This window comes from Lepidochelys olivacea (genome assembly GCF_965140295.1).
Source record: "Lepidochelys olivacea isolate rLepOli2 genome assembly, chromosome: 10".
NCBI classification, from domain to species: domain Eukaryota; kingdom Metazoa; phylum Chordata; order Testudines; family Cheloniidae; genus Lepidochelys; species Lepidochelys olivacea.
In genome coordinates this window covers 16,153,372-16,172,608 of record NC_140420.1, presented here as the reverse complement: position 1 = coordinate 16,172,608, position 19,237 = coordinate 16,153,372, and the positions used below count along the sequence as shown (strand labels likewise).

At 39.3% G+C, this 19,237-nt stretch overlaps 2 protein-coding genes across 3 annotated transcripts in view; one reads left to right on the top strand and one right to left on the bottom strand.

Moving 5' to 3' along the window:
• CYTH3 (cytohesin 3) overlaps positions 1 to 537 on the top strand; it is an 87,060-nt gene extending 86,523 nt beyond the window's left edge. Inside the window, exon 14 of the transcript XR_014713289.1 lies at positions 245 to 537. The gene's annotated coding sequence lies outside the window, so the exon portion shown is untranslated. The remainder of the gene's footprint in view (positions 1 to 244) is intronic.
• Positions 538 to 614: 77 nt separating this feature from the next.
• Positions 615 to 19,237, bottom strand: part of USP42 (ubiquitin specific peptidase 42) — a 40,964-nt gene continuing 22,341 nt past the window's right edge. The window contains exons 13-19 of one of the 2 annotated variants that reach the window (XM_084640980.1): positions 17,924 to 18,670; positions 16,867 to 16,958; positions 14,548 to 16,068; positions 12,006 to 12,340; positions 6,214 to 6,305; positions 4,625 to 4,668; positions 615 to 2,287 (exon numbers count right to left, since the gene is read on the bottom strand). In XM_084640980.1, the coding sequence (XP_084497106.1) occupies positions 4,654 to 4,668; positions 6,214 to 6,305; positions 12,006 to 12,340; positions 14,548 to 16,068; positions 16,867 to 16,958; positions 17,924 to 18,670 (2,802 nt within the window). In that variant the 3' untranslated portion in view covers positions 615 to 2,287; positions 4,625 to 4,653. The remainder of the gene's footprint in view (positions 2,288 to 4,624; positions 4,669 to 6,213; positions 6,306 to 12,005; positions 12,341 to 14,547; positions 16,069 to 16,866; positions 16,959 to 17,923; positions 18,671 to 19,237) is intronic. The other variant, XM_084640979.1, reaches the window with a different exon arrangement.

Here is a 19,237-nt window from a genome sequence, read left to right as displayed (position 1 = left end):
CCAGCTCTGGTCATAATCACTCTTTAAATTACTTAACTTTTGCTCATTCTGCCTTGCAAACCAGACATTTTCTTTAATATCTGACCTAGGCATTATTCCGTAAATCACTTAAGCGTGTAAGTGCTAACCTGAAGACACTTTCCTCATTTGGGGCTTTAAATAGGGCAAAGTAATAACTGATGTTTGCTCAGTTCTCTTGATAGACAGGCTGCAAAGATGAATGACCTCTTTTTTTTTTAATCAGATAAGAGACATTGAAAAGGAAAATGCAGATGTATCCAAAGCCAGAGAATTGATATTTCAAAGCAGCTGAAATTTTAGGCATGGCAAGGCATGACCTGGATTGCAGCCTCCTTGATCTTATATGCAGACTGAGAGGTGTCAGCCCTAAACTGAAAAGGTTGAGTACATGTTAAAGATGTAATAGACATCTCTTTTGCCTATGTGTTTATATTAAACTCAAATTCCTGCCAAGCAAAGTAACTACTCTGAATAAAAATCACTTTCATCATCAGGTGCCTGTTTAAACCTACTAATTCTCTACTCATCCAGAATCTTTCAGGAAAAATAGGTTTATTTTCTACATGAAAAGAATAAAACAACTCAATTTGAGCATTCCTTTGCAAGCTACCTTTGGCAGGCTATTTTACAAAGCTGGTCAAAGGCAAATGCATAGTTTCCTATGAAACCTGACCACAAACTTACTCTGTATTTAATTTTTCTCCCAAAAATGCAAAACTTTATCCTAGGCTAATGGTATTTAGCTGCAGCTCTTAAGGACCAGTTTTAGTGATGTTGAAAGATAGAAAAGCCTGGAGTTTTAGCTGTTTTCTGACTAAACAAGAAACTGAATTCAGAGCAAACAGTAAGGTAAAACAGACAAACTGGAGAGATGAGCAGTAGCAGTCATTCCTAATAAGGGGAGAGTCTGTACTAAGACAAAGTTCTTTACCGCAAAAGAGCGTAGGTACAAAATATGGGGCTTGGGGAACAATAGTAAGCAGCTACAGGTTTACTTTCTCACAACTGACCTATTACTTTTCATGTTACTTTTGTTGCCACAGGGAAGGTGTGGAGAGTCAGAAGTGTATTTATGACAAGCTCTGTCTTAAGGCCTTCCACAGGGGACAGCAGGAGCACATTAGGCAGTCATAACTTGGTGGAAAATAGAATGGTACTAAGAACAGGTGGAAGAATTGTCATTCCCCTCTAACATTAATCAATGCAATAATTTAAAAGACAATATAATTGAGCATTGACCACACCCCCTTTGTCATCTGACATTAAGGCAGAGCTACAGTTAAGCTTTTCAGCCCTTCAGTGCACTCTTCTAATGGGTAGAAGTTGAATAAATAACAAGAAGTAAACAGTGTAAAAAGCTCTTTTGACTTTCCTGTATTTATATACTATATAAATTTTACATGCTATATATTTACAGTGGGGCAAGTGCTTTATCTTTAAAAAAAACAAGATCAAACTTTAGACATCTCTGAACAACACAGCTTGTATAAACCAGACAGATTATACAGATGAACTGTATTTAATACAGCTTCCCCACTCCATCTCCTGATGCAGGACCAGTGAATAAGAAGTATCACAGTTTGATAGCATTTCATAATAAAAATAAAATCACAGTATGAATTTGTCTGTAACTTTAAAGGGACAAAACAGACAACACAAGTGACACTATATAAAAAAGTAACAAAAACATATGGGAGGGTATACAAATAGTCTGAGATACATTCAGAACTGTGTATGATGAGTGGTATGTTTCACAAAGTTCCAAACCAGAACTTTTCTGTACGTTTTTCCTTCAAAGCTTGAATACAGCTAAAGTGTGAAGTAAATTAGTTTCTAGTGTCAGATATCAGAGATATTCTAGTTATCTGAAAGCTTGTGAAATTTTAAATAAGTATTTAAATTAAATATACAGACTGTCAGTTGTGGTTTTCTAGTCGCTTGCACCAGAAGTTTAACGTGGAGTAATATTACATGAATAACACATAATCAACCTGAGTCTGTAATTAAGCAGCATTTGAGATGTTCTATTCCAGGGCATTATTTTCAGTGTGATATTTACAATGTTCAGCAGTTGTAGAAAGTTTCCATCCTTTTGGATTATGGGTACATTTTTAAAAAAAGTCTCAAGGTAAAAACTAAAAAAAGTTCTTCCATGGTAAAATCCTGTACAGTATTCTGAAGCACCACTTATGGATTGAAGAGTTAATTGTTCTGTTATAAATAGAGTTTAAACTGTAGGGATGGCTTCCATCAACACACTTTGAATCTGAAAGATAAGAGGAGAAAGTGTCATTTCCTGATATGAAATTTCAACACAAAAGCAGATTCCAAGGCCATTTAATCTGACCTCCTATATAACACAGGCCACAGAACTTCCCTGAAATAATTCCTAGAACAGGAGTGGGCAAACTTTTTGGTCCAAGGGCCACATCAGAGTTGCAAAATGGTATGGAGGGCGAGGTAGGGAAGGCTGTGCCTCCCCGAACAACCTGGCCCTGCCCCATATCCGCCCACTCCCACTTCGTGCCCCGACTGCCCCCCTCAGAACCCCCAACCCCCTCTCCAACCCCCGCTCCGCTCCCTGACACCTGACTGCCCTGCCCCCTGACAGCAGAAGGATTTCAAAACTGAAATGCAACCAATTCTGTCCTCAACTTACAAGGTTGCTGAGTTTAATCCTAGGTAAGCAAACTTAGTTAGAATTTGGCCAGGACATTCTTAACATTAAATGCCCTGGTTTCATTAATGATCTCATGGTCAAGCGGTCCCCAAAAAATGACACCTCCAGCAACTTGCTAGGGCCCTGATTTAAGAATGACAGGGGAAAATGCCACTCAAAGTCAAAAGTTCTGTTTTATGCAGCACCTGGAATTTTTTTAAGCCTCCAGTCCAATCACTAGCCAGCTTCAGCCATTTAGTTAATTAAATCTGACAAGATCCCAACCCAAGATAATGTCTCATTAATTTGTCTGTCACAGTTGTCTTGTACTCATATATATTTGTCCCATCAGCTAGTTAGCCCTATAACTTGGTTTGATTTTCATACCCTCTCCAAGCGTTGTTCCATTCTTTTGGGATAACTCATTCAGAAACTGCTTAATGCTTTGTATTCTCATCTTTTCTACAGTCTAAATAAAGCCAGCTGACTTCCTTAAGTATATGAAAAGGTTAAGATTCCTTAGACTTAGGAGGTTACTCTGCCTAGCACTGTCACCACAACAGTATCATCGTGCCTGTTATGTAATTTTTTAACATTTTGTTAACACATTTCTGCCCTACAATAAACCACAATAAATCGCAACACACACAAAAACAATGTGTTTGGTGATTTATTTAACACACTTTCTTTCTTCCTTACCATAGATTTTACTTGTCTGTACTGAACCAATTTTGCCACCTGCTGGCCAACTCACATTCATTACAGACAAAATCCTTTACATTCTGATTATTTTTCTTCTGTGCTCTGCCTTCTGTTTTCCTTATCTAAAACAGGAATATATGGGCTTTTGAACAGTGAGGACTGCACCTACACTTTTCCCATTAAAAAGTCCACATTTCTCAAACTGTGCTATTTGGGATACGGAAATGATATAGTTAAAATGTTACCTATCTGTGGTAACTACCAGTGTATATAGAGACTTGGATTTTTCAATCAAATCAATATAAAGAGCTGTATTGATACTGCTTCGCTTCCTGGGCAGAGGGACAGAAATGGCTTGCTGGAATGTAGATAGTAGCAACAGAAATCTGCAGTTGATCAGATTTCTAAATTTTAGGAATCTAAAGGCAGCCCCTAGATACCGAGATCTACAAATACCTTGTTTTAATATCCTCACTCAAAATATTTCTAGAAGTTATGAACCCAGTTATAGCCCTTTCCATCATTAGTAGTTTCTCCCTCTACAGTTACCCTCCATCTCTTGTCCTGAAGGGACTTTTCAGTGCAGAAAGCTCCTCTTAAGCTACGTCTACACTACAGACCTTAGGAGACCTTACAGCGGCACCCCTCTATGTAGCCCCTCTACGCTGGGGGGAGAGCTCTCCCGCCGGCATAATTAAACCATCTCCAATAAACAGCGGTAGCTATGTCAGCGGGAGAGCGTCTCCCACTAACACAGAACTGTCCACACCAGCGTTTTTGTTGAAACTTACATTGGTTAGAAGTGTGTTTCCTTTCGTACCCCTGACCGACAAACATTTTGCCGACAAAGGTGCTAGTGTAGACAAAGCCTTAGTGCAATTGCAGTTTACATTAGCCAGAGAAACAGCTGCTTTTTTTTAAAATAAATGAAAAGTCATTCCAATAGCAAGACTAGCAGATCACCACAATTTAAGTCAATCTTAAAGGAATTTCTCCCTGTGTTAATAATCCAGCAGTCACACACAATGCAGCTCACAACTTTTGAGATGCTGAAGTTCCCTTGTTATCTATGCTGGAATGACACTGCCATTAGACCATTGACCATTAGAGTGGGCAGTAAGATGCTGATTTTTCACCTCAAAATTATATGCATCTTCAGGCCACTATTTGTCAGCAACAGAGCTCCCCTCACCCAATTGCCAAGGACATAAAAAATACTGAAGTTTGACAAATACAACTTGCCTGTGGCTAGTGAGTTTTTTCTGCAAGGATTACTTTTCACTCACCTACAAGAGAGGAAAACAGGTTGGCAAGATCTCAGTTGTTCTAAAACCAGTGTAATTCAGTTGCTGCTGTGCTAGCGATGAGAAAAAACCAACTCCTGGGTAAGTCCTACACTCAATGGGTGTAGACAGTGTAGTTGTAGCTTGTTGGTTCCCAGATATTAGGGAGACAAGGTAGGTGAGGTAATATTTTATGGTATCGACTTCTGTCTGAGGGAGACTAGCTGTCGAACCATTCAGAGTCTTTTCTTCAGGTCTGGGAAAGATACTCAGAGCAGGTCTTCCCCAGCAACGTCAAAGCGCTGCCGGGGGCTTGTGTAGCCGCGGCACAGCACCGGGAGAGCGCTCGCCCGGTGCTATTAACCCCCCCCACTTCCACCAGGGGAAGAGCTGCCAGCGCCTGTGCACGGTCTATGCTGGCACTTCACAGCACTGAAGCTTGCAGCGCTCAGGGGGTGTTTTTCACGCCCCGAGCGAGAAGGTTGCAGCGCTGTGAAGTGCCAGTGTAGACAAGCCCTCCGGGTCACAGCTAAATGCAGGGTGGAACAGGTGGTTTAGCATGCGTAGTTAGGGCTTATTCCAAGGGACCATTCAAGATAGAGTGGTCTGTTAACACCTCTGCAGTCATAGGACAAAACTAGGGTGTCAGTGGGTTACAAATTGTTGTAATAAGCCAGGGGTGGCCTAACCCTCCCAGCTGCATACAATTCATTTTCAGAAGTACAAGAGCCAGGCGTGCCTGCTGAGGCTAGGAGCTAAGGGCGACTGCCCTGTGGGGAGGTTTGGGGCCTTCCGCAGGGCAGAAGCCCTGAGCCCCAGCAGGCGCCTCCTATGGGACAGAAGCCCCTAGCTCCCACGAAGTGTGGTAGACAGAGATGGGGGGGCTTAGGGGGGTGCACGAGCAACACTAACTGTAAAAGAGTCGCATATGGCTCATGAGCCACGGTTGGGCCATCCTTATTAAACCATAAATCCATCGTCTCTATTCAGTCCCTGATTTTTAGTGTCTAGCAATTGGTGCTTAGTTTTTGGAAATCACTCTTAATCTATACCAATCTACAGCAATACAAGTAAAAATAAATATTAGACTTGGAAATTAATCTCTCTCTACACATTTGGTATTTGGATACCTGGAACTATATCTATCTAACAATGGTACTAAATAGTTAGTTTATGAACATTTTCATAAGAAAAAGTTATTTTAAAACAAAAAAAATTGTGTCAAGAACTTAATTTTCAGCCACTGATAGCTGTATGGGGTTCATCTAGTCTACAGCTGATGCCGAAGGGTTAAAAAAGACTAATTCAAAAACATATGGTATATTGATTTTAGGTGAGAGCAGTAGGAGAAAGTCCAAAATGAATTACATTTAGAATCCAAATTAGGATTGTATTTTTTGTTCTATACGGGAGATATCAAATTGATCGCTTATGTTAATAAAAATAGGGAAAAGGTTGGACTATGCACTACGGTAAAAAGCCTGCGGCAGCCAATTTGTCTATATTACTAGACCTAAAATGAAATAGAATCACAGGAATTTAACATACTTTCCATCTGGTTTCATCTGTGTATGCAAAGTTGCCATCCAAAGATTTAATGACTGTGTGTCCATGGTCCTTATGACAAGGTAGCTCTATAGCTGAAATAGAAAGTATTTCAATATTAACAAAATCCACTTATCACAAACTAGCATTACTTTGATTAACAAGTCAGCACTCTTAGTATAAACAAATTGTTACTGGGGCAGCCTTTCTAATTAAGTGACTTGTTTTGGCAGCCTTTGTTAATAAGATGTTTTATTGGAATGCTACTAATCTGTATCTGGAAGTCACATAGCATCATCTCCCATCTTGATTACTGAAATTTTCTTCCCTTACTTCACTCCTTCCCAATCTGTCCAAGATGCAGTTTCCAGATTATCTTCCTGATTGATCAGAGTGAATTTACTGCCCTCTCTGAATTCCTTCACTGGTTCTCCAATTAACCACCACATCAAGTTTAAACTACTCATTTGTACCTTTCAAAGCCCTTCACAAAGTCCTTACCTACATTTCAGACCTCATTCCCTAACTCAAACCCTCCACCAACTAACTATACCAGTTTCAGTACCTTGTTAATCTCCTCCATCTATGTGCATTTGACCATGCCACCCCTCTGCATGAAATACTTCCCCCAATCCTAATTTGTCAAACTACCATTCTGTCTTCATGTAATCCCAAGAAAGTATAGTCCAGTGGATAGAAAGTTGGACTGGAAGTCTGATTTGGATTCAAGTCCCAGCTCTGCAAGGACCTTGGGCAAATCATTTAACCTCTATGCTTCAGTTTCCCTATCTGCAGTATGGTCATGATACTGATCCAGATTTATGAAGTAATTTAAAATCTTCAGATAAAAAGAATTATAAGATCAAAGCATTATTAAAAAACTACTACTTCAAGGACCTTAATTGAGTTTATACAGTAATTAATAAAACTACTAATACAGTGAAACCCTGCTATAACGCGATAACTGAGATAAAAAAACTCGATCGTGATAAATCCGGGGTCGCTTTATAGCGAGGTTACGAAAATTTACCATTTCAAGCCGGTCAGTTTAAGTCTTGTAAAAAAAAAAAAACCACAACGGTTATCCCAGCGTGTTTTAAACACAAAAGTAGTCAATTAATTACATATACATGAAAGAAACATGAAATCGACTATACTAATAATTGCGCAGAGTGCAAAGTCAATCTGGTTGCATGACTCCATAATTTTAAATTTCATCACTTCTTAAAAAAAAAAGCTATCTAGTGTGGTCTGTTTATTTGCCGCAGACTGTTGGCTTCTAGCAAAGTCAAGAATGCTTCTGAGTTGGAGGATTTTGACGCTGTCCACGACTTGAGTTTCCAGCCACCTCAAACTGGCTTCTAGGTGCTTTACTTCCTCGGACATTTTTGGTGGGGAAGTTGAGGTGCCGTCATCAGTGCCACTGGTTTCCGGCTCTGATGGTGCAGCTTCATTCTTCCCGTTGACATCTGCGACAATTTCGTCATCTGAGATGTGTTCATATATGTGGCAGATGTCATCTGCTGAAAACCAATTGAGGATATCATGACTGTCCTCATATTCTCTGAGTACTTCTTCAGCTAAACGTATGTTGTCTTCAGTGAATCTTGTAAATTCAGGCTCGTCATCGTTACCATCATTGTGTGTAGATGACGGAAAAGCTGGACCAAGATCCTTTATCCAGCATTGTTCAACGCAATGTGTAGAGATAGCATCCCAGGCTTTCCTGCCAAGGTGACAGACTTCTTTCAAGTTGAGTGACGCCAGTGATGTGTCGGAGGAGTTGTTATCCGCTACCATCTGCTTGATCATTTTGCGACAATAGTTTTGCTTAAATACCGATATGATGCCTTGGTCCAGTGGCTGGATTTCTGATGTAGTGTTCTTCGGGAGATAAGAGACTTTAATCTTGCCATCACGACTGACAAGATTTTCTGCTGGGGGTGGGCAGGGAAATTATCTAGCAGAAGGAGAACTTTTTGCTCCTGCTTGAGTTTTCACAAATGAGCCCCAACGGCTGGCACGAAAGTTTTATGGAACCAATCTTCAAATATGGAGCTATTCATCCATGCATTCTTGCTGTTGGTGTATTCAAAGGGAAGGGCCTTCATATTAACATGATAACATCTGGGAGACTTCGCTTTTCCAATCATCGGAGATCTGACTTTGTGGCTGCCAAACTTGTTGACGCAAAACAAGAGAGTGACTTGGTCCTTCCTCTGCAAGCCTTCTCATTTGTGACTATCAGTCCTGGTTGCGAGGGTGCGAACGGGTAACATTTTAAAGAATAAACCAGTCTCATCGCAGTTGTAAACTTGATTGGCTGTATAGCAACCTTCCTCCAGCAACTTTTTAAGCTCAATTGGGTAGGAATCAGCAGCCTCTATCAGCTGAGCGGATTTCCCCAAACACAAGAACTGGGCTTATAGTGTGCCTTTTTTTGAATCTGTCCAGCCAGCCGTTACTCGCCTTACATTTGGATTCATTTCCATTGATAAAGCGATCAGATTTCTCTGCTTGACCTTTCAGAATAGGGCCAGAAATGGGAACTCTTTCTGAGCGAGCATGGACAAACCATTGGTACAAGGCTGAATCTAGGCTTTCATCATTAGCAAACTTGACCTTTTTATGCTGTAAACCAGTTTCCTCTTCAAGAATGCAGGGTAGGCTACAGAGCTTTTCTTTTTTCCACCCTCGCAGAGTGGACTCGCTAATTCCTAGATCTCTAGCAAGCTAAGTTTGTTGTTTGCCCTTCTTTAGTTGATCCAGGGTACACAATTTCTCTTGGACAGAAAATGACTTGCGTTTGCGAACTGGCGTATCCATAACAGTAAAATATTTTTAAAAATATAGGAAATTAATAACAAGTTCATAGGCAAACACCATACAGTCCGAGAACTAAGTGCAATGGGCCTGCAATGGCCACGAGTCACTTTATTCTATAAGACAATCTAAGTTAAGGCCTCAAATTGCTATAATCTATTAAAACAACACAAAATATATGGTGCATCTATTCAGTGGGTCTCAAACTTTTTTACTGGTGACCCCTTTCACATCACAAGCCTCAGTGTACAACCCCCCTAATAAATTAAAACACACTGTTAAATATATTTAACACCATTATAAATGCTGGAGGCAAGCGAGGTTTGGGGAGGTTGCGACCCCTCCATGTAATGACCTTGCGACCTCCTGTTTGAGAACCCCTGATCTAAAGGGCGCTGCTTTTTTAATTATATACAGAATCAGGAGGAAAATATTTAACTGTTGGGGCCAACTCAAGCTTTGTAACAATATGTACTGCATTAAGTAGCTACTATTTTCAGTCTTTACAATGGAGTGATTTACATTTTCCCAAATATCAGTACTTTCAGTTTCTGTTGTGCAGAAAAGCTTTTACCTTAATTACTTTCAGTTTAGCTAGCAAATGCAGAGAATATTTTCTTCTGGACTAGTTCATTCAAAGTTGAGAAACTGAATGGGAACCGACAAGCAGAAAAGCTTGTTTTTCTCTTCCGCTCTATAAATAAAAACCAGCTGGGAAAGGAGGAGATCTACTCATTGTAAAAACCTGGACAATAGGCCAGATTTTCAAAGGTATTTAGGCCTAAAGATACAGATAGGGGCTTAATGGGATTTCAAAAGTATCTAAACAGATTGGGCATACAACTCCCATTGATTTCATTGGCTGTTAATTTCAATGGGCATTATGTTCCTACCTAGTCCTTAGGCACTTCTGAAAATCCCACTGGGCCTCTATCTGCATCTTTAGGTGCCTAAATACCTTTGAAAATCTGGCCCACAGTGATAACTTAAACTTCCTGTGTTTAATAAAATCAGTTCTAAATGATTTTACATTTTCACACAGTTTGGTAAACTTTATACATCCAGAACATTTACAGTAGTTTTATTTAACTAAAAACATTTTAATGTTTTTTACGTTAAAATTCCATCCAAATGCACTTTGATACAAAGAATATAGAAATTAGCTTTTCATTTTCTAACAAAAATACAATAATTAAGAAACTGATAGATATATAGGTTAAGCTATATAATTTCTTAAAGATGTATAGATGCAGTTTATCCTCCTGTTTAGCAAAAGTATAAAATTTAGTGTAAAAAGTGATATTTGATTGCAAATTAGCATGTTTAAATGGTTATACTAATCAATGAGACTGAACCTTTCTCTAGGAAAGTAACTTAGAAGTGCAAATACCTAGGTCTTATACAGCATTTATCAGTAGATCTCAAAGCACTTGACAAAGGATGTAACCATCATTCTCCCCATTTTACAGATATGAGGTACCCAAGGTCACCTAGCAGACCAGTGACTGAGCTGGGAATAGAACCCAGGTCCCATAAATCCAAGTCCAGTCCCAAATGTAAAACAAAATTAAAATCTGTAATTTATGTCAAGATTTCCTGCTTGCTGATTTAAATAAAGATTAGAATTGGTGATTTGTTATTTTGATTTAAATCATCCACCCTTATTTCATCTCCTTTAGTCACAAGATTCACTAATTACAACAACATAGTGCTATCCACTCTCTTATGCAAGGGATTATCCCCTTAGACCAATGTTTCCAACATGTCCAGGGGAGTTATTACAGAGCAATGTAAGGCTTTCCTCCCACTTCCCTGCTCAGAAAAGAAGGGTTGAATTACAATCCAATTTCCCACATAATAATGTAGGTAAACACATCCATTGGTAGTTTTTATATGATTAGTGCCCTACCAAATTCACGGCCATGAAAAACGCATCACGGACCTTGAAATCTGGTCTCCCCCCGTTAAATCTGGTCTTTTGTGTGCTTTTACTCTCTAGTATACAGATTTTACGGGGAGACCAGCATTTCTCAAATTGGGGGTCCTGACCCTAAAGGCAGTTGAAGGGGGGTTACAAGGTCATTTTGGGGTCAAGGTCATACTTCTGCACTGACTTCAGAGCTGGGTGGCAGGAGTGCGGCTACTTCTGGCAGCTGCTCTGCCTTCAGAGCTGGGCTCCCGGCCAGCAGCCGCCGCTCTCCAGCTGCCCCGCTCTGAAGGTGGCAGCAGCAGCGCAGAAGTAAGGGTAGCAGTACCACACCCCCCCTCCAATAACCTTGCAAACCCCCCACCCTCCCCAACTCTTTTTTGGGTCATGACGCCTACAATTACAACACTGTGAAATTTCAGGATTTAAATAGATGAAATCATGAAATTTATGATTTTTAAAATCCCATGACTGTGAAATTGACCAAAATAGACCACGAATTTGGTAGGGCCCTATTTATAAGGAATGATTTTGTGCAGAAACTTTGTTAGTCAAGGATTACTGGATTCCAAAATTTTTTGGACTTCCCCTCCTCCCCTCACCAAAAACAATTTATATATGACACAAATTAGTATAAAAATATTTACTGTGCTCAGGAAAATAACCAAAAGGCACAAATATTTAAATTAAGCATACTTGACACAGGCAGAATGGACAATAGCAACAATGCTATTTTTCCCCTCCCTACCTGCTGTAAGCTCATACTACAACTCATCAATATGATCTACCCAAGGATTTCTTGTAACAAACATGCTGATGACAGCAACTACGTAATCAATAACCCAGGGTAAGTAAAAATCACTAATTTTATCTACTTTATTTCACAGATATACAAAACTGAAGAAATTATCCAACATAATGGTGTTGCTTGGTGTCTGGAAGATGTGACATACTGTATATGTATTACAAAGCACTTAAAATGGCTTTAAATATTTTTCTCTATTTGAAAAAATAGAAATCCCATTAATTTCTAATGGTCTCTTACCTTTGCTATACTCTTTAGATATGTGATAGCTATTTTCCTGGCCTCCTCCTATGTATTTTGTTTTATGACAGGAATCAGCATCCCCTCCCTCATGAGGCCGTTTACTCCCATGTTTACTATATTCTTCAGATGGAGGGTCATCTGTACAATGAAATTCTTTTTTCTCCCATGTCTTATTAGCCTCAGAGCCAGCAGCCTTCTGGATATTAGGATCTAAATATTCAATAAACCCCTCAGATTTCTTTGTATGTTTCTTCTTTTTCTTCTTCTTTTTCTTATGTTTGTGGATGTCAGAATCAGAGCAGGCCCCAGAGAAGTCTGAATCCTGGTGATGTCTGAAAAAACGTAGAAGTGAATATGAAAACAAATGTGATGCTTATACTATTGTTACAAACATATTACACTTTACTTATACATATGCAATCTGGCTGGCCAAAGCTCAAAATAAAGAGCACATCTTATTTTAACAGCTGTGCTACTGTTCCTCTACTCCAGCATCTGTCCTGCTCTGCTGAAAACAGTGGAATACTCAATACATCAGGTAATGCACTTTGCATAACAGATCAGCTGCGGAGGGGATAACTGGATTGCAGTGCCTGCTCCCTGTATTGTTCCACAGAGTCAGGCAGCAGGGGTAGCAGTGTTAGAGCTAGAGCCCAATTTGCAGCAAGGGAATGGGAGGAATCAAAAGTGTAGATTGATTAACTGGGCTGGCTGGAGAAAAGTGCAGGAGCCAAGCCCCAGGGTTTGGAGAGGAACCACCTGGTGATCAAAGCAAAAACTACCCTCAAATCTAATCACTGTTGAACGTTATCATCCACCAATTTTAAGTCAACAAATAGATTCCAACAATGAACCATAGTAATGTGTGGGGTGGGTGGGAGATGGGAATGAAAAGAATGTCAAGACAACAGAATAAATTAACATTGCTGTGGATTGCAGTGACTGTTGCCATAGAATTTGGTCCCATTGTGCGATATATATATATCTACACACACACACACACACACACATAAAACCATGGCCCTGTGTGCTCTAACACTCAAAATACACTAGTTGCTGGCAACCAAGGTATCCATAGGACACTTTCACACAATATGAAATAAGGAACAGAGTGCAACTCATCAAAGTAGTAGAACATTTTCTTCACTCCCAGCCATAATCATGGAGTTCAGCCCATCAGGTGATTCAACTGGTCCATCTTTGAGTTTTATAATATTTAAAATCAAATGATAAATAATTAGCAATTAAGAATAAATATGGAAGTGGACCTAAAACACGAGGCTGTCAGTAGAAGGGTCAGAACATGATGTAATTCATCTGCTCTGACAGGAAGCATTATCATATAGTTCTGAGCAGCGGGGTGCCCTAGTGGCTCCACAGTTTAGTTAAGTTGCAAACACAAGAAAACCAGTCCTGTACTCCCTTAAATTAGCAATAAGCTTCACACAGATCACTTAGGAAGAAAAACTAATTTTCTACCTTGTTTTCATAACACATACTTCTGTACTATAGGAATTCTAAGCAATTTTAAATCCCACCTTTTTGAAGTTTCACTTGTGATTCTGACTTTTTGGGGGCCTCTGAACAAACTCTCAGGCTTCTTATTTCACAAAGCCTAAGTAAAGTTACGACTTGCTATAAGTTTGCTTTTCTGCAATAAAAACCAACAGAGGATATTACTGGTTTCAGTGGGAGACAGAACGGGTTTCAGGCCTGCAGATGAGTGTAGTTGGGGCGCCATAGGATAAAGGTGGCTTCCTGCGCTGACTGGGATTGCTGCCCTGTGCAAGGAAGAATCCCAGTGCAACCATGAGCTCTCTCATGGAGGGGGAAGAGATTCTTCTTGGACAGGGTTTGCTAAGACTAGTGGAGTCCAGGTGGAGGACCTCTGGATCAACACAAGGGTTCAGAAGAAGGAAGAGGGAAAGCATTAGTATTTCCCTGCCTTCTCTACCTTACTGTCATGCTGTACTTCACTGCACCTGCACTCCCCTCTAACAAAAATACAGGTGGTTTTGTTGGATAGGGAAGGCAGAGAAACACTAGTGTCTCTCCAAATCTCCTTTTCCTATACACATAAACTGGTCCTTTGCACTGCACACCCATCTAGACTTGTGACAGGACACATATAGCTTCCATTCAGTTAAAAGAAGAGTTACATGACTCCACCTCTCTATTTCGTGCAAACAAATTTAGCCCATCTCTGCTTTGGGGGGAAAAGTTATGTCATGGCCTGCCTACCCAAGTTTGACCATAGCCTGTTTTGAAAAGTATGCAATGAACTTAGTCAGGGTCTGTTTGCAGATGATTATAACATGATTTGTTTCATCTTGTTCCAAAGCTCTCACACAACTCAACAACATGGTTTGATCCCATCTATGCAACACACATCAAACTAACATGATTTCCCCTGACAGATTTTACAGTGCAATGGGCTCAGAAGCAATGGAAAAAAGGGGAAGAACAGGGAAACAGCCAGAGATAAATTAGAAAGAGGAGTTTGTTTAGAACATTGTAAATAAAAGTTTCTCTTGCTTACCTGTCATCTTTCTCTCTGTGTTTATCTTTGGACTTCTTTTTTTTCTTTGACTTCTTGTGTTTTTTCACTTTTTGCTCTTCCGTTGGCTCACTCTGCAAACTCCTTCTCTGTTTCTTTTCCATATCACTGTCACTACCTTCTAGACTAGCACATTTTCTCTTTCTGTCTTTTAGATATTCATATTTGTGGCAAGACGTCTCAAAACTTGAACTGTTTTCTTCAGAGATGGATGCACATTTTTCATGGGAATATTTTTCAGAGTGCTGAGAGAGAGCTGAGCAATTATACAAGTCTATTTTGGAGCTGCCAAAATGATGTTTCTCTCTCTCTTTAGCTACTGGTTCATGATTCCATCTGCTTGTGTAATAATAATCCCTATATGACCTACTGTTGTAAACCTGACTTGATTTGTCATAGTCTCTGTCCCCATGAAAGAATTTTCTGTCTCTACCATCTCTTGCTGCATAAGAAGGATAATCGTTGTAATATCTGCACTTGTCCCATCTCCTTGGCATATCTTGGTAATATCTTTCCCTACTCCAAGATCTTTCCCTTTTAGAATGGTAATATCTACTCCTCTCCTGATCAGTTTTCCCTCTACTTCGGGATCTATAATGGGTATATTTTCCTAAACTTCTGCCATTATCAGGACTGTTTCTTTCACTATGCATAAGTTTGTACTTATTTCCATTGCAGTGCTCCTGCTTATAGCGATCTTGCTTCGTACTCTCCTTGCTGTAGGATTGCCTTTTTTTGGAGTAATCATCATCTGGTTTGCTTTTGGTTTGCTTCTCCTGCTCTTCACTTTCAGAGCGCTCTCTTTTAGTACGGTAATGCCCTTTGTCAATTTTTTTGGGGGTGCAATTTTTTTCCTTAATTGGAGAATGAGACTTAAGTTTTTGCCTATCCTTATTTTCTTCACATATTTCATTACCATCCAGTCCATCGTTTTCTTTAGAATGACTCTCTAAAACTTTATCCAACCTTGTAGCAGAAGAGTCATTAGTAGGTGGTACATCTGTGTAATTATTAGCACTCTCCTTTGTTTCTTGGCATTTATCTATAATGTTTAGAGCTGCAAGTTTTTTAGAACTACATTCATTGTCAGACTTTATGAAGGGGCTTTGCCCCAATTTCTCTGCAGTCTCAGCAGACCCTCTGATGTGCAGAGGGCTCTCCTTCAACGTCATTTTTACCTCTTGTGTTCCTCTTATCTTATCTGCATAATCCTTAGGATCACACTGTTCAGAGAATTCATCATCAATTCCCAGGGATATTTTCATAGTGTTACACTGACCACTGATATCAGAATGTGCATGATCAGTTTTTGATATAATACTTTCGGCAATTTCTTCTTTGGTAGAAATGGTCTCAGGATCTGATGTAGTAAAGGGATTCTGGACATTGCAGCTAAGGTTAGCGGGAACTTTACTAGACTTCTCATAGGAAACAGTATTGCTGCCACTGACTAAAGTTTCTACAGGACCATCATTTTCAGAAGTTTTTTCAAGTCCAGTTGCACTGCACAAAATAGAAATGTATTTGTGACTTTCATCAGAAATAAGAAATAATCTACATGACGATTGTTAAGAGTAAAAATCCTTTTCATCAGTAAATATCTGACTCCTGGAAAACTCTGAAAGACATTCTGTTTAGAAACACATCTACTTATAATATATTCCCTCCTCATGGGGAATCTCTTTTGCTTGCTTTTCTATGTGCAACACTTCAGGAGCACCTACCCTGTCAGTTCTCCTACTTCCCCCTCCATCTATCTGCTGCAATGACTCATGACCATACTCGCTATGGTTGCCCTTCCCCACAATAAAAACGTCGTAATAGTGAGTTTCCCTCTCCCTCCCTCCCGAGGCAAGGGAAGGCAGGTGGCAGGAATTTACACTCACCTGGTCAGTGTCCTAGCAGAGCAGCTGGGATTACTCCTAATGAGCTGCCCATATTTTAGAAGTGTGGTAGACCGAAAAATACTTATACCCACACTAATAAATAGATATCGTGTTCATGCATGCATCCCTAGGAGTGAAAAAAAGGGGAAGAGGAATATAGAAAATATAGACAATACAACAGAATGGTTTCTACATAGAATGTTTTTCCAAAGTTTTCCATGAGGCATCAACAGGTTTTTAATATTAGAAGAATAGGCACAATGCCAAACGTAAGTTCTGTTCTCACTACCATTAGTTTTGGTATGGTATGGTATTCCTTCAGTGATCTAAATCTTTCCATTTAAGTATTATAAATAGTTAGTATACCCATAATAAAATTTGTATGGAATCTTTATTTGGACAAAATGTATTTTACCTTATTTCCTCTGACAAGCTTTTCAACTGGTTATATCGGAAAGACTCTAAAATTCTATCTTCAGGAACTGGTGGCAAAGCTGTAGGTATTATCTACAATTAAAAGGTATGAGTTAAAACAGACAGAATGATAGCAATCATACAAACTTACGTAGCATCTCAGCCTAAAAAGCCCTAGAGCACTTTCCAATCATAATCGGACATACGAACTATACACATGGATCACTGTAGGCATTGCACCCTAACATTCAATATTGCAAGCATTAACAGCACACAACAATACTACATCACCAATTTAGAAAAAGAAAAAGTAAGTACAATACTACACACTTTAAACTGTAGGAGAATTAAGACAGGCAGAATACAACTGTCAGATGAAATCTGGACAACATACCAGAAACAGCACTCCTCTTATAAAGAGTGACATAGGCTCATTGATGGTCAGCACCACAGGTTTTGTCTCATCTGACAGACTGCACACCTATCACCACAATGCCCCCCAACATGCACTGGGACAACACCACTGTGCACCTTACTACCTCAAAGTTTTACATCAACATCAGCCTTCATAAAAAAGCAGTGTGGTTTTGTAGACCCAGATCCTAAGCCTGACTTGCTATACAGACTCAAGTAAATCACTTAACCTCTCCATGTTTCAGTTTCCCCATTTTACCAGATGGAATTATAGCCAGGTATTTATCACACCTACCTCTCTGGTACCTGAGCACAACATAATGCTTACTGTACCCACCTCAGAAGAATAGTTCGTGTTTGCAAAACATTACATAAATGCTAAATATTTTTAAGACACCACTGAGAGATGCATCCTCTCTCCATCTTACAGATATAGAAATGAGATTAGCAAGTATTGATTCAGCTCAACCCTGCTTAGCATGCAAGATCTAAGGGACTGCAGCACAAAGTGCTATGACAGCAGCCTGTGTTGTATATTTTCCTCTGAACTTTGCCTTAATGAGGAACATTTTAATATTGAACACATTACAGTCATATTTATAATTTGCCATGAAGAGACATTCTAGAACAAATATAAAACTCACTTTTCCATGCAATCCATTCACTTTAGAAAATGGAATTTCTGTAGATTTAACAGGCTTGACTTGGCAAGTAGCTTCTTCAAATTTCAATCCATTTTCTTCAGGATCACTATCTATACTAATAGCACCATTAACTGTAACATTTTTTGGCAGTTCATGCTGGGATACAGCCTCTTCAGCATCTTGACAGGAAGAACAAGAGTTCTGTAATGTACTAACTACATTTCCAATCAAAATTCCATTAAAAGATTTTGAGTGGCCATTCTCCTTAACTAATCCCTTCGACTCCTCATCAGATTCTTCTGAAGATTCTGCACCGTAAGGGACCAACGTACTAGAGTTTAGTTTAGACTTGCCATTCATTAATGGCTTAGAACAAGAGTCACTAGGAGCTGTTTGTTTAGATACTTTAGTAGCAACTGACATTGTAGGTGCATTTGAGGTAGACTTTACTGCAGAGGAATTCGTAATCGTGGACGAAGGAACAGGTTTGCTGAGATTCTCCAAAGAATTATGAAGGTTGGGCTGAGACAGAGTTTGGCGAGTAGGCAATTTGTTATTGTGAATACTGATAGTGATTTTCTGTTTTTTCGAAGGGTCAGGAATAATGGGTCTGTTAATTGTCCAATTTTGAATGGAAGTTGAAGGTGGAGCTGAAGCTGGTCTGTTTAGGGTAACATTGCTAGCACTTGCCACAGAACTGCTTGGAGTTTCTTTTAGTGATCCAGTTCCATTTAAATGACTGGAACTCTGTAATTACAAAGAAATCACTATGAAAATGTGTGCATGTGGATAAACAGCATTTAATATCCCAAGACATAATGGGCTTACTTGATATTTCTACAAACTGCCCCAGTGACTAAGCAGAAAACACCCCTATGCGAGTTATATATAAAAATCTTGCCGGTAGTTTAGTATTCACATTTTGTTCAGATTTTCAGTGTTCACATTTTGTTTTGTTTTTAAAAAGCTAACACCAACTGCAATCCTTTGCTGATTGCAAGATACAAAACAAAAACCCCAAACAAAAAACCCTATTATTTGCAAACCTTAGAACATTTGCACAATACTAATAACTGAGAACAAGCCAGTCTGGTTTCACCAGCTCAACTGAAGTGCAAAAGATGAAACAGCATAAATAAAATAAAATAAAATTGGACTTTTAAAATTATTTCAGTTTTAATAAATTCAAACATTATTTAAAGTAAATATTTTGACAGTGTGCTTTTTTGAGTACTTTTGGCACCTAGTTTGAAGTTCAAAGCAATGGGGAAGTAATATTTGCACAGTTCAGCGTTTGTCTTTAATAAAGTGTTT